The 15999-nt window shown below is 41.1% G+C and overlaps 1 protein-coding gene across 1 annotated transcript; it reads left to right on the top strand.

Moving 5' to 3' along the window:
- Window positions 1-13666: 13666 nt before the first annotated feature.
- LOC117547704 lies at window positions 13667-15999 on the top strand. Its single transcript, XM_034218484.1, has 3 exons — window positions 13667-13830; window positions 14517-15480; window positions 15667-15999. The coding sequence occupies exons 2-3, from the start codon at window positions 14638-14640 to the stop codon at window positions 15997-15999; spliced, it is 1176 nt and encodes a 391-aa protein (XP_034074375.1). The 5' UTR covers window positions 13667-13830; window positions 14517-14637.

Raw genomic sequence — 15999 nt, 5'->3', positions numbered from 1 at the left:
CAGTCCCTTAAATAATTAACTGGGCAACCTCCCTTTTCAATGGTGATTTTAAGACTCCTCTATTGGGTTCTTGCTCCGATAATAGGATGTGCCTCCCGATACACCTCACACTCCCGCACATCACTGTTCATATATTTGAAAATGAGAAGGTATTGTCATTGAGATCTGTCTGTGATCAGTGCAGTATCTCATCTTTTGGGCTCTCTTGTTCTCCACCCACTCTTAATAATTTCTCCCCAGATTTATTTCCATTCTGTTCACTCAAGCGAAATTTAAATGCAGTATAAATGTAATCAGCAATGAATAATAAGGCCTGTCGGAGTGAGAAAGATAGCAAAACACCCTCTTTGTTCTCATCACTTATGTTTGAGAGTGCTTGTGGGTGTGCATATGTTTTGAGATCTAAGACAAAAAGGATGAATGGACACTTTTACAATGGCACTTCTGTCCTGTGACGTCAGCAGATTCAGCACAAATATGTGACCTGTTGTACCGGCAATACGTTATATAACATATTAATGGATTTAAATTAAATTATTGTTTTCCTTTGACCACAGACACTGTCACAGAATTAGGGGAATTTCATTCACGATCATGTCAACAGAATAATTGATGTACCTTCATTTAAAATACTTGGAGTATTCAAATATATTCAGTATTTTATTTATACTGTTTATTATACAGATACTTTTCTATTGTAATGTTGTATATATTTGTATTGTATTTGTATCTTAGTTAATTCATTTTTCCCCTTTTTCTTTTTCCAATTCGGGATTGATCAATCGATCTATCTATCCTGAACAATTTTTAAATGGTGTACTCAAACATGACCTCATTGCAATTAAGGTTTTGTTTAAAAAATGCAACTACTTGGCACACTTTATAATGTGTTTATAGTTTATTGAGTCAGGGATGCAAACTCATCAGATAAGAAAAAAGTGACAAGGATCCAAGGTCGACCCCCCAGATGCTACTACTTTCCTACTTTTACTTGAGTACCATTTTGAATGCAGGACTTTTACTTGTAACAGAGTATTCTATTTTTACTCCAGCACAAGATCTGAGTGCTTCTACCCCCTCTGTCTAAAGCCTTAACATAGGATTTCAAACATGAACATTGAATGGAGGGATCTAATATTGAAAGTAGCCTATTTATTACCTACAATGTCAGAGATTATTATGCAAGATGAAAACCATGACTAGGTCGACCGATGAGTTTGCTGTTTCGCGCTGTGTGGAGTAATCCACTCATTCAGTCCGCTAACCGATCTATGTCTTTGAAGTTCTGCTGACTCACTCGTCACTCGAGTCACTCCGTCATTATCAGCGATTCAGAGTCTGCTATGTTTTGCACATTGAAGGAAGTCCCCTCGATTCAGTCAGTCAGGATTTTCAAATCTGAGTCTGCTGTTGACTCGTACATGATGAGTCTGGATCTCTGGATCTGCTATACGGTTAAGGCTCTGAGTCAGCACGAGTCTGCAGGAAGTTTCACTGATCTGCGTCCCCCTGAGCCAAACGATAACTGGCAGCTATCCTACTTGCTAAAGGCTAGGCAGATGGACTGGGGTACGTTGTAATGTGATTTTACATGTTATAAGGAGAGTAGTAGGTGGAGCAATTTATAGTTTTAATTTGTACGTCACCAGGTGTAGGACTCAAAGGACTCGGGTTAATGGAGAGAGGAGACTAGTCACTCCCAGGCCATTACTAGGATCCGGGTTAATGATCCGGATGAGTCAGGACCAGGGTAGGGATTTCACGGCGGCCATGACGGCCATGTTAAAATCTCGAAGTTTCTTTAAAAGCGTCAGAGCAGTGGTCTGGTCTCTGAACTGCATTATGCTGCGTTCACACCGGACGCGATGCGAATATGCGCTGCCCAGGGGCGGGGCTTATATCCATGTAAATACTGTGGTAGAAACCAACTACAACAAAATTAACATATACCGTGAATTAACATATACCGTGATTTAATTGTAATACACGTTTCAAAATGATGCCGAAGTAACAACATACTGATAACGGTTAGTAAAAACCATGAATTAATGCTTTGACAAGTCTGCAGACAGACGGCAGGAGAAAAAACCTTTTAAAATGCGCGTTTCTCGGAATGGAGATCGGATCGATCAGGCTAAGCTAAACTCACAATAACGTCTTACAGACAGATACAACAGCGACTGCATTCGCCATGACACAGATAGTCTGTGTTTTGTTCATGTATAACTTTTATCCGGTTTCTGAAAATATATGAGGAGCTCTGCTCTCTGTGTGCTAACAGCTAACGGCTGATGTTTTGGTTTTCTGATTCAACGTCAGTGATATTACTGATGTGATTTTTGAACGAAAGTGTGCTGTCGAGGATGACACCCAGACTCTTAACCTGAGGGGAGGGGGAGACTGAAGAGTTGTCTATTGTAATGGAGAAACTGTCGGTTTGGCATAAGAGAATTAAGATGTTTGTGTAATAAAACTACCAGTAGAAGCAATCTAGAAGGAAACCCAATAACCCGTGTCCTCATTGCTCCTGTCTCACCTGTTCATTACAGGTATCATTACTGTTACTGTGGTCCTCATATCGGGGACCCGTAACACAGGCATAGGCCTATATGATGATATAATGTTTGACATTGATATTAAAAAAGTGATTTGTTTTCCATGTAATTTGTGTGTTTTTCTTATCAGAAAGTGAAGTTATTTATTTGTAAGCTTCAAATCCAAATATTTCCCTCAATGGCCTTTGTGCCCTAAGAAAATGTGTGACACCAAAGGCCAAATGGCCCCTAAAATGACGAAATTCCAAGCCTGGTCAGGACTCACTCATCTCTACTGCAGAATTCACCCACAACACTGCTACCCGTCACCTGCAGAAGTTACTCCGTCATTGTTGGGCTGCATAGCCGCGGGAAGTCATTTTGCTCAGGGGGTGCTGCCAAAAGTGGGGAGGGAGCCGCTTAAAAAAAAAAAAAAAAAGGCGGTGCCGGGCCGGGCCCAGCTGTCAACGATACGAGCCGCATACATTGTTTGTTAAAGGCGAGACACGGCAGGCAAAAACATCGTTTTTCATGCACTGGTCAATTTTGAGATGTTGTGCTATTTTGATTCCATAACATGTTTTCTTTCAGGCTTTTGGAAGGAAAACGTACAAAATACACATTTAAATGTTCATTTTTCTATAGTTTGTCTATTTGCGTCTGTATATTTCTCCTAAATTCACCAAAAGTTAGCATTCTAATGTAACATAAAGTACCGCGACCGCTGTTTGCACAATGTCATCGTTGGAAAGCTCCGTCTCTCCTGCACAATCTCATCGGATCCAAATATGGTCATTTCCTTTGTATCAGCAACCAATCGTGAAAGTACAAAAGGGTCTTAAACCAAGAAACGAAATCTCATTGGCTGGTGTCAACTTCTGACAACGTGATTCGTTCAGATGCGTCACGTGATGTGCTAAAACACTTCCTGGTTAGCTTTCCGCTAGAAATTTAGATCTCAAAATGGCAAAAAAAACGGCGAAAAAAAACGTTCACAGAGAAGACAACAACAATTGTCACTTGCACGAAGCAAGGTTATACAAAAAACAAATGACCCCGAACATGAAATACCTTCACGGAGTGCGTCGATGCGCAAGCTGTCATCCAACGAACAGGAGGGTTTAGCTAGCGCCTCACTGCAATCTTTAAAGGTCGTTTTCTCAAAATGAGTTTTTTCTCCTACTCTGAGTTCGAAATGTCAACTTCAGTAGCACGTAGAGACACCAAACCTTCCAGTTATATTCCTATCAATATTATGAAGGCTTTTACAGAAGGGTTTGTTCATATATCATTCATAGCCTGAATTATATAAGATGTTATACCTAGAAACATGGCGAAAATTGATATTTTAGGGTTGTTGACAGTATTTTCTGATTTATGGAGTGATAAAAAGAGATATCCAAAATCCCTTCTGTAAAAGCCTTAGATGCTAATATGACTACAAAATGAAACGAGAATTTTGAACCTGGCTTTATCCAAAGTTCAGATTTCGATTCCTGAAATGTGTTAAAATATGCGCAAATGTAATGAGTTAATGACTCATTTGCATATTCAGAACACTTGTAATATAAGAAACAATTGCCTTATTGTAGGTAATTAACTGGAGAAATTACCCTATTCACCTGGGGTGTCTCGCCTTAACTTTAATAAACCATTATAGACCTTAGCAACAGCTGCACATGCCCACATGCTAACTATGGGTCTTACAAACCTACATAACATAACAAATAGTCAGAAAATATTATTTACAATATTATTTACAATATTAATAAAACTATGAATTCAATTTTAACTGATTGACAAGGCAAAACACTGCACAGCGGCAGCAGCATTAAAGGAAACATATCGTCTTACCTTGTGTTGGGGCTTCACAAAACTCCAAATGTAGCCTGGGGTGGCACTAATGAAGACCCTCATTAGAGCAGATACATCCACATTGTCCAAAATGTTACTATGGACATGCATTAAAGGAGATGGCGTTATTTTTTTAGCGCAGATGGGGTGTGCCACAGTGTGTAGGTGCAGTAGATGGATCACACATCCCCATTCTGAGACCAGAGGAATACCACAATGAGTATTTCAACCGCAAAGGCTGGCACTCGCTCGTCCTGCAGGGTGTTGTGGATGGCAAGGGCCTCTTTTGGAGTGTTTTTGTTGGCTTACCAGGTAGCATGCATGATAGCAGAGTATTAGGCATGTCATCACTGGGTAGTTTTGTGGATAGGGGTGGTCTACTTCCTCATGTGACAAGGGATATTGGTGGACATGATGTGGGTTACTATATCCTTGGTGACTCAACCTACCCCCTGCAAAGATGGCTGATGAAACCGTTCCAAGATAATGGAAGGCTCACACCCGAGCAACATGTGTAGGCCTACAACTTCAAAACAAGCCGAGCACGAGTGGTGGTGGAGAACGCTTTTGGCAGACTGAAGGGCAGATGGAGGTGCTTGATGAAGCGAAACGACTGCAAGATTGACAAGATAAAAATCCAGGTGGCAGCATGTTGCATATTACATAACCTTTGTGAGAGTAATGGCGATGAGTACAGGGCCGAATGGACTGCCTTACCGGCGACCCAGCTTGATGGGCCAGCGCCAGCCATTGGCGAAGGCTGGGGGGCAGCCTCCCCAAGACACGCGCACAGCCCTTATGAGGCATCTCAACAGCGTGTAAATTGTAAATTGACAATAAAGCTGATATTTTGTACAGTGCTTTTGGTTCTCTCTTTTATTTACCAGTCAAGACAGACACAATTACAATAGTGCAGACACACCACAGTTATAAGGGTACTTTACAACAATGTACATTTATTTATTATATAGTGTCCTCTCAGGCTGATTTAGCAAAAGGATATTAACCCTTGTATTTTCATTATTTATCTCAAAATGATATGATAAATTATTTGTGTGTATGCGTAAGACTAAGAGGAGAAATAAGCAAGATACAGGATCTGTTTAATCGCTATGTAGGTTCTCTTTTATTTAGCACAGTCAAGACATAACAATAACGGCATCACGCTGGCCCAGGTGTGTCATATAAGTTAAAGTTTTAGTACCAAAACAATAACAGTGGCAATATATATATATATATATATATATAATAACAATACAAAATAAACTGTCCCATGTGTAGGGATAGGCTCCGCAGCAGACACACCTTAGTGCAAAGTTAATTGTCAGTATCAAAACAGTGGCAATATATATTAATGCTGTCAAAATTATCGCGTTAACGGCGGTAATTAATTTTTTGAATTACGTTAAAAATATTTAACGCATTTAACGCATGTGCAGAATGGCCCGCCCCAGCCTGCCCCATACATCCCACCAGTGGCAGCGCCAGGGTATGGCTGGGGTAGGCTACACCCATACCAATAAATGGCTTAGCCCCACCTTGAAAAATGATGTTAAAGTAAGCAAAATAAAGTCCGCCAACTCGCGCCGAGAATTGCACAGACGGCAGTTAGTAAGATTGATTTCAGTAGCCACTTGTCTGGAAATACCGAAGACTAGAAACGGTTTTGAAAACTTTTGTCACGTAGTGATCGTCTTCTCAATAGAACATCTTTGATAATGTCTTCTGGCCAATCAGAATCAAGATAACGGCATGGTGTTGTTGCAGGAAGTCCCGACGGAGAATACTTTTGCTGTAGTAGGTGCACATAACTGGTACGCAGGTTATGTGCGTAATCTGAAATGCGTACCAGCACTTGTGTCACAAAGCGCATTTGCGTACCGACGTACTTGTGAAGCTTTTCCAGAAGGCGGTTAGATCACCGGACGACAGAGTCGGTCTCCGTGTGCACAGACAGGGCTGCCTGCTGTTAACGTCGGTCTGTACAACGGAATTGTGCCAAAACTACACCAACCGGCTGCGGAGGGAGACTCCCTCCCCTTCACTGGAGAACTGCGCTAAAACAGCTGATCACAACGTTCACATTCTTTGGTCACGAAGTACTCCACTAGCATTGAAAAACACAAGTGTGGATCCGGAAATACAAGTGTGAATCCTTCTGTGTGCATGTGTGTATTATGAGACTGTTCTGAGGCCATAGACGCCAGCCACCCTGCGGAGAAAACCCATCTCAGCGGCTTGTATCCGCAATCTCGTTCTTTCGGTCATGACCAATCCTTCATGACCATAGATGAGGGTAGGAACGAAAATGGCTCGGTAGACAGAGAGCTTTGCCTTCTGGCTCAGCTCTCTTTTCGTCAAAATGGTGCAGTAAAGCGACTGCAGTACCGCTCCCGCTGCTCCGATTCTCCGTGTATATTACAAACAGGATTGGTGATAAAGCGCAGCCCTCACCGAAAATGGGTCAGACTTACTGCCGAGGACCCGGACACAGCTCTCGCTTTGGGAGTACAGATATTGGATGGCCCTGAGTAGAGACCCCCTCACCCCATACTCCTGAAGCACCTCCCACAGTAACTCCCTGGGAACTCGGTCATACGCCTTCTCCAAGTCTACAAAACACATGTAGACCAGATAAGCGTACTCCCAGGCCCCCTCCAGGATCCTTGCAAGAGTAAAAAGCTGATCCGTTGTTCCACGACCAGGACGGAATCCGCATTGTTCCTCCTCAATCTGAGGTTCGACAATCGGCTTGACCCTCCTTTCGAGTACCTTACTCTCCCGGGAGGCTCAGTAGTGTGATGCCTCTGTAATTGGCACACACCCTCTGATCTCCCTTTTTGAAAAAGGGAACCACCACCCTGGTCTGCCACTCCTTCGGTACTGTTTCCAACTTCCACGTAACGTTGATGAGACGTGTCAACCATGACAGTCCCTCAACACCCAGAGCCTTCAGCATTTCTGGGCGGATCTCATCCACCCCCGGGGCTTTGCCACTGTGGAGTTGTTTGACGACCTCAGTGACCTCCCCCCGGGAGATTGGTGTTGATCCCCCATCATACTCCAGCTCTGCCTCTACCATAGAGGGCGGAATTGTCAGGTTCAGGAGTTCCTCAAAGTGTTCCTTCCAACGCCCTAACACTCCATCAGTTGAAGTCAACAACTTCCCATCCTTACTGTATACAGCTTGGATGGTTCCCTGCTTCCCCCTCCTGAGGTGTCGGATAGTTTTCCAGAACAACTTTGGTGCCGCCCGAAAGTCCTTTTCCAGCTGCCAACACAGCATAATTTACCTACATTTGATTGATTTTGCTAACTTATAACTGAGGCGATATATCTCTAGTATTGACTAGGAAATCTACAGTTTTAGTTCTATTGGACCTCAGTGCGGCGTTTGACACCATAGATCACAATATTTTAATAGAAAGACTAGAGAAATGGGTGGGTCTGTCTGGCACTGTCCTAAAATGGTTTACATCCTATGTTGAAAATCGAGAGTATTTTGTTTCAATTGGTAGCTGTACATCGGACAGAACCAAAATGACATGTGGTCGATCCTCGGGCCCCTTCTATTTAATTTGTACATGCTGCCACTTGCTCAAATAATTTGAAATAACAACATTTCATATCATAATTACGCAGATGACACCAAAATCTACATATCACTTTCCATAGATGAATACGGTCCTACTGATTTATTGATCACATGTCTAAAACAAATACATGACTGGATGTGCCGTAATTTCTTACAGCTCAACACAAAAAAAAACGAAGTAATTGTTTTTGGAACCAAAGAAGATAATTAAAGTCTCTGCACACCTGGAATCACTATCACTCTAACCGAAAGGTCAATCAAGAAACTTAGGTATAATTTTAGACTCTGATCTCAATTTTAACAGCCACATCAGGGCTATCAACAGATCAGCCTACTACCATCTAAAACATATCTTGCATATTAAAGAGCTTATGTCCAAGCAAGACCTTGAAAAACTTGTCCATGCATTTGTCTTTAGCAAGCTTGACTACTGCAACAGCATCTTCACAGGCCTCACAAAAAAATCTCTCCGTAAACTCCAACTAATTCTAAATGCTGCTGCCAGAATCTTAACCCGGACAACGAAAACAGATCACATCACTCCAGTGCTGAGATCCCTACATTGGCTTCCAGTAAGTGAGAGAATTGACTTTAAGTTTTATTGCACACATATAAAGCACTAAACGGGCTAGGACCGAAATATATCAAGGACCTCCTTCAGCGGTATGAACCCAGCAGACCCCTTAGGTCTTCAGGCGCAGGCCAGCTCACTGTTCCATTTGTGAGATCAAAGCGTGGGAAAGTAGCCTTCTGCATCTATGCTCCTAATGCATGGAACAAACTCCCAGAACATCTGAGAATGGCTAGCACTTTAGAATAATTTAAATCAGGTCTAAAAACATTTATTTTTAACATGGCTTTTACAATTTAAATTTTCAAATTTTTGAACTATTAAACATCGTTTTCTTTCTTTTAATTATTTTGTGTGTCTTTGTATTTCTTCTCACTTTGACCATCGTAAAAATGTATTCTATTTGATCCTGTAAAGCACTTTGAATTGCATCACTGTATGAATTGTGCTATACAAATAAATTGCCTTGCCTAGTGAGTGGCCCAGCTCTTCATATATTTTTCTGTATGTGGCCCTCGGTGAAAAAGATTTGGACACCCCTGGCGTAAAATCTCAACCAAACTAAATAACAAATATTTTATTCAGGAGGCCTGTTACTATCTTATAACGGATAACTTTAATGAGTTTTCCCACTATAGCTGGAGGCTTTCCAGCTCAGCATTCCAGATCCACTTTGTAGCATTTTGTTTATTGTTAACCAGAAAAAAATATCATTCTGCATCCTCAGGAATTCAACCCGAGACGCATTATTGACTCTCCTAGGCTGCTTGTACAAATAGCTACGATACAAACATAATTTTTTATTCATCGGTTAGACTCATGCCACCTTGCATGCTGTCTATCTTCCTAATTTCTGTCATTTGTGAATCTTCTTTTGTTATTTCCTACTAGATTTGTTTACGCAGAAGGACATGCGCTGGTTTGTGAACACAACGCGGAGCCGCACAATTAATCACGCCCGGTCCCTGTCTCATTAGTGCCATGTAAATGTAAGATAGACTGCCACAGTGAAGGTCAACCAGGCATTACAAATCCAAGGGTTCTACAGGACTTGGCAGGAACGGGCCTCTATAACTAATTGATGGGTCATAGCTTCATTAGTCTTCTTCAATATGTTTCCCAGTCAATCCAATCTTTGCGTCGTTCCAATCTCTACACCATTGATGCTCAGATGAATGCACTTGATTGGGATTAATTACATATTCACTCATGCCTGTCTGTTTATTTTTATTGAATTGTCCCCTTTGTGGCTTAAGCTCCACATGTAATAATCACTGGATCAAATCTCAACAGTATGATAACTTTACCCAGTACCCATCGGTAGAAAACCATTGGGTCAGTAAAAATGACAAAAGGTCGTTTTGATATAGTGTTAGTTTATATTATTATTAGGGATGGACGATAATTATCGGCCCGATAATTATCGGTCCGATATTAGGAATTATGACGTCATCCCGATAAACCCGATACCAGTATTAATAGCCCCGATAATATACAATATATTTTTTGGGTAAAAAAAAAGAAAAATATACTGCGGTGTGGGTGGATTGGGATGAGGGGCGCTTGTTTTTCACTCGGCTCCTCCCATTTTACCAGTACTGTGGTATTAGTGGTTTAGGAAGAGGGGAGTTCTTCACAAATCCAGCGCTCCCTAACTCATGCCTGGCTGTGACGTAAATGGTGTGCGGCCGTGAAGCCAGGACAGTAAACAAACATGTCGTCGGTGGTATGGGCGTTGGAGCTATGTGCAACTCAAGGCATATGCTCGAACCGGAGCTGCCTGGACGCTGCAATCATGTTGCGCACTATCCGTGCTGAGTGTGCTGACTTTTCGTACAATGTCCCACTGTCTGGCTTCCTGCCAGACAGTCAAGTGCTCGGCGCAGTTGTGGCGAAATGTCGCTCCTCTGTTTTCATTTAAACAGCTCCTTATATCCGTTAGCGCAGCTAGCTAGCACCAGATGCTAACAACAACAATGCACGTAAGGTCTCTCTCTCGCTCGCTCGGGCCACACATACACACACCCTCCCGGTCCTCCAGATGGCCAGTCGGTGCCTGCCGGTGAGTGTGGAAGTGTGGTCTGCTACAAGCGGGTGGCAGGAGCGGGGCTGTCAGCATCAGCTTGTAGATGGTATTTTAAACTCGATGCACTCTGAAACTACGGAGCGGCCAAGGAAAAAAAATACACATGCGTTAATCGCGTTAAAATAATTAGTGGCGTACATTTTTTTTTATTATCGGTTTCAAAAAAACAATATCGTGCATCCCTAATAATAATGGCCCTTTGATAGAAAAAAGGCCTTATCCTTTAACAGACTAAGAGAGTGTGAACAAACAAACAGAGCAGGTCAGATGGCTGGTTTGATGAATGAGGGAAACAGAGAGACACAGTGCAGAGCCTCTCTACAGACAGGGGGACCCATCCAGACACAACCTGATCTCTTCTGGATAATATTGGCACGCATTCAAATGTGTGTGTGTGTGTTTTTGTTTGTTTGTGTGGGTGTGTGTGTGTGTGTGCTGTAGGAGGAGGCAGACATCTGATGTCATATAATAACAGGTTTCTTGTCTTCTTTTATCTCTGTGTATTTGTTTATCTAAAATAATCTACACAGGCTCAGCATACGTTTGGCTGACATCACCGCAGTCTCATGAAAACAATACACAGAATAAGGAACTGAGCACTTAATGAAAACACATATGGAACCAATTCACTTTAGTTTTCACAAATATATAATGCATGAACTAATGTATAACAATCCACAACAACCTTTTTCGTGCCAACATACATCAAATGAGAATGAACAGTGGGTTTCTTGTTATTATCTCATTTAAGTTGTGAAAGAAAGCCTGGCAGTGTGACGCCAGAGAGGTCGAGAGCTGACAGTTATCAGAATGCTGCTGCAGGGAGGGATATAAATGGATGACATCTATCATTTGGTAGACCCTATTCGCAACCACTTTAGAGTGCGGCAAGAAAATATATACTTTTATTGTAGAGGCTAGGGTAGGGTAGGCAGGGCAGAGCCAGCAGGCACAATGTGTCTTAAACATGGTGTTAACATTACATATTAAGATCCCTTCTTGACTCAACAAAACAGATGATTTCATGAACACTGGTATGTGTACAACCAAAGCTTAAAGGGAAAAATAGCCAGCTTTACAATCATTTCTTTAGTGCATGCTATTTTGACGGAAAAAGCATAGTTTTCTCTGCTCACTGCAGTGCCTACATGTACCAGGAAGCACTGCTACAGGGTCCCTGCCTCTTGCACAGCTATTGCAGCTGCAGCCTTCTCTTTTCTGCATTTATTTGCTCCAACAATTACAGCTGAATATCGAAATCAGAAAACGGTGTAATATGTATCCTCCATAACACAAGTGAAGTGAGCAAGGAAGTTCTGTCTTTAGTATCATCTCGAGCAGGGTTGGGGAACCTTTTTCCTCTCAAGGGCCATTTCAATATTTTCAACATCCTCCGAGGGCCGTACAAATGATTGACCTCTGCTTAAAAATACTAAAATCACAGCCCATTCATTTGGCCTTTCTTTCATGCTGTGCAAAGAAAAAGCAACCTCTCAATCCAGATATCTCACCATGACTCGCGCATGTGTGGCATACAGAGCCATTAGTGGGTTGATATACCTACATTATTAGTAATTACATGGTTAACATGATTTGCATTTAATACAGCTCATGTTCAGAGTGTGGTGAGAATTGTCTGTGTGTTTTCTGATAAGGAATGATTGGTTTATTGTTGGAAAATGTAGTGTCTAACTCCGACCAGCCGAGGGCGCGTTCGCTACACGGTGTTGGGGACAAAGTGAAGTCTCGCGTGAATACGTTCAGAGAACGTAAACATACACTTGAGTGAAGTCACGGTGTGTGTGTGTGGCGAACTGTGATAATAATATGTATATTTTGGCTCTTTGCAGGTAAGAACGGAGAGTTGGAATTGTGTAATTGATGAGTGAATATGTTATGTGTGAGTTGATGATCCCGGTTGGACTTTATGTAGTAGTGTTTATGAACGTTACTTGTTCAGCAAACGTAACGTACTGAAAATGGCTAGCCAGTAGTTAGCACTGGTGGCCTTGTTAGCTTGAGCGAGCGTGAGGCGGGAAAGTAGAACAATGAGCCGGTCTAAAGAGCCCGGACTGCTCGTGTATAGTTAATAGATAAATAAATAAGTTAAAAGAGATACATAAGTGATTTGGTTAATGTGACAATGTTAGGTAGACATGATTGGCTGACTGTGTATCGGAGCAACAAATTGATATTGAATGTACAAGATGAAACTGGTCTGGAATAGCAATGCAACAGACATGATTATTGTTTGGATGTTGATGCAGATGTTCCTTTTGTGTCTGTGTTAGTATAGAGAATACGTTCAGAGAACGTAAACATACACTTGAGTGAAGTCACGGTGTGTGTGTGTGGCGAACTGTGATAATAATATGTATATTTTGGCTCTTTGCAGAACAAAATAAAAGACTTTCAAATTAAATGTGTAGTGGAGGGCTACTTCACTCTGTACCACGCTACACATGCACGTGCACGGTTGTGGAATGACCACCAAAACAGAAAGATATGGACACAAGATGTGTGCAAATGTATTTAGTTTCCTATCCATGTGAACATGATTTAAGTGGGGGGGGACCTAAAATTAAAATAATTAGTGGCGTACATTTTTTTTATTATCGGTATCGGTCTTGATAAGCAGGAAGTTATCGGTATCGGTTTAAAAAAAACAATATCGTGCATCCCTAATTATTATTACTATCAACTATCAAACCATTTTATACATGCTAAACTTTAAAAACTGTTACTGGTACTTACGGAAGAGGATTAGGGCCACATAAAAAAATTTTTTGTGAGGATTTGAAAAAAATATTATTATTTTTTGTTCTGAGAAAAAAGTCAGAATTCTGACTTTAATCTCAGAATTCTGACTTTAATCTCAGAAAAAAAAAATATTTTTTTTTTGGGAGAAAAAAAGTCAGAATTCTGACTTTAATCTCAGAATTCTGACTTTAATCTCAGAATTCTGACTTTAATCTCAGAATTCTGACTTTAATCTCAGAATTCTGACTTTTTTCTCAGAACAAAAAAAAAAAAAATTATTTGGGAGAAAAAAGTCAGAAATACCGGTAACTGTCGAACCAGCTTCACTGCGATTTACACATTGCAGTAGGCAACAATGGAGGACGTGAGTGAATTTCTGCGCGCCAGAGGGGTCCAAGAGGAAACCATATTGCAAATGGAAGAACAAAAGGTGAGTTATAAATATATAAGTGTGTTTTGGGCGTTCGTAAAAACAACGAAAAGGCGTTAGAATATGAATGTGAAATGCAGACATTGATGAGCTAGCAGCAAGTGCATTAGCTTATATGCTATGGCTCCCCCCATCTAATTCAGTAAATAATGGTTTAGTTCGTTGACACGCAAGTTTGTGCTTGTTGGAACAGTGGCGACTAACCAAGAGCAACAGCCTGGTGGTTTTCATGTTTCTGTAGAGAAGATTTCATTAAGTGTGTTTAACAAGGCAGCTAGCTGACAATCAGAAGGCTATTAACCATCAAAATGATCAACATCTCAAACATCATCTCGTCTAGAATGGAGTAAGACAGTTGTGGTTGTGGCCCACAACCACAACTGTCTTACTCCATTCTAGACTTGTTTCATAAAATGCGTATTTTTTTACAATATATATATATATATATATATGCCTATATATACGCATTTTATGAAACAAGTTAGTGAGGTTAACAGTAAGAATGTTTAACACTTTCTGGCTTTAAATTAAAGGTAGGATTTGTGTTCCTGCATATAAATTGTTCCTGATAAATAAGATCCGTACTCCGTAATGGACACTTTTACTGAGCATATACTGTGTAAAATAGGAAGAAGAGTCTTAACCTTACAATATTTAAACAATATATTTTCTTTTCTTTTTTGCAGATTAAAAGCAACGTTATTGTCTGATGTACAATTCAACTGCCATATTACAACCCCTCCTACGAATACCAAATTGTCCTCTTTATATTCTGCATTACATCAGTTTGCTGCGCTGCTCACAACAATGCCTGCAGAGCCAGATTTGGATGACTTAATTAAACTATACTTCAGACTTTCCCTAAGTAACAAAGAAATACTTGCTATTTTGGCACACACTAATCACATTGTAATTAGTGTCCGAACATTAAAGAGAATTTGTAAAAGACTTAACCTGTTCAGGAGGAAGAACCAGTCTGACTTGGAGGAAGTGCTAGCTTTTGTACAGCATGAGATCATGACTAATGGACAGATGCAGGGATACCGTTGGCTTCATCTCCGTGCAATTCAACAGGGCCTTGTTGTGTCACAAGATAGCATAAGACGCATCATCAAACTGGTTGATCCACAAGGTGTGGAATTAAGACGAGCCCACCGCTTGAGAAGACGTCAGTACAGATGCAGAGGGCCAAATGCACTTTGGCACATGGATGGTTATGATAAACTAAAGCCCTATGGCATTGCCATCAACGGCTGTATAGATGGTTTTAGCCGCTATGTGTTATGGATGGAAGCCTATATCACAAACAGTGATCCTAAAGTAGTTGCAAGTTACTTTATCAAAACAGTTTCAGGTATAGGTGGATGTCCAGAGAGGATTCGTGCAGACAGGGGCACGGAAAATGTTTCTGTTGAAGAAATGCAGATGTTTTTGCGAAGGAACCACCCAGACAGTTTTGCTGGGGAGAGAAGTTTCCTTTATGGAAGAAGCACAGCAAACCAGCGCATTGAAGGATGGTGGGGTATACTCCGCAAACAGAGTGCGCAGTTCTGGATGAACCTGTTCCAAACTCTCCAGGAAGATGGCCACTTCACAGGAGACTTTTTGGACAAAAGTCTTATCCAATTCTGTTACCTTAATCTTGTTCAGGTAAAATATTTTATTTATTTCTGAGATTAGTCATTAATAAAAGTAGTATGAGTAATAATAATATTATAATTCACTATGTTCGTGGACATTGCAGCCACCTCAGCCTCCATCTAGACAGGTAGAAGTTATGTCCGAAAGCTTCTTAAGACATGTCGTCTACATTTACTGTGCTTTTTTTCTATGCAGGATGAACTTGATGAAGTGGTCAACACCTGGAATTCCCACAAAATCAGACCAAGATCAACTGATGACACAGCATCTGGTCGGCCAGTGATTATGTACTCATTCCCAGAGTTGCACAGTGCTGAGGATAGACTCAAACCTATTGCCATGGAGGAGGTCAATTTGTGTATGTTAGAGTGTACTCCCAAAGGCCAGTTTCCGTGCGATGAAACTGATTTTGAACTGTGTTGTCTACTCATGGCGGAAAACGGATGGGATGATCCAGCAGATCCATTTGCTGCAGCTGATCTATACATCCTGTTACGAGATGAAATACGACGACAAGTATTTGATTAA

The sequence above is a fragment of the Gymnodraco acuticeps genome, unplaced genomic scaffold (genome assembly GCF_902827175.1).
Source record: "Gymnodraco acuticeps unplaced genomic scaffold, fGymAcu1.1, whole genome shotgun sequence".
Taxonomy (NCBI): domain Eukaryota; kingdom Metazoa; phylum Chordata; class Actinopteri; order Perciformes; family Bathydraconidae; genus Gymnodraco; species Gymnodraco acuticeps.
This window is presented reverse-complemented; position numbering and strand designations above follow the sequence as displayed.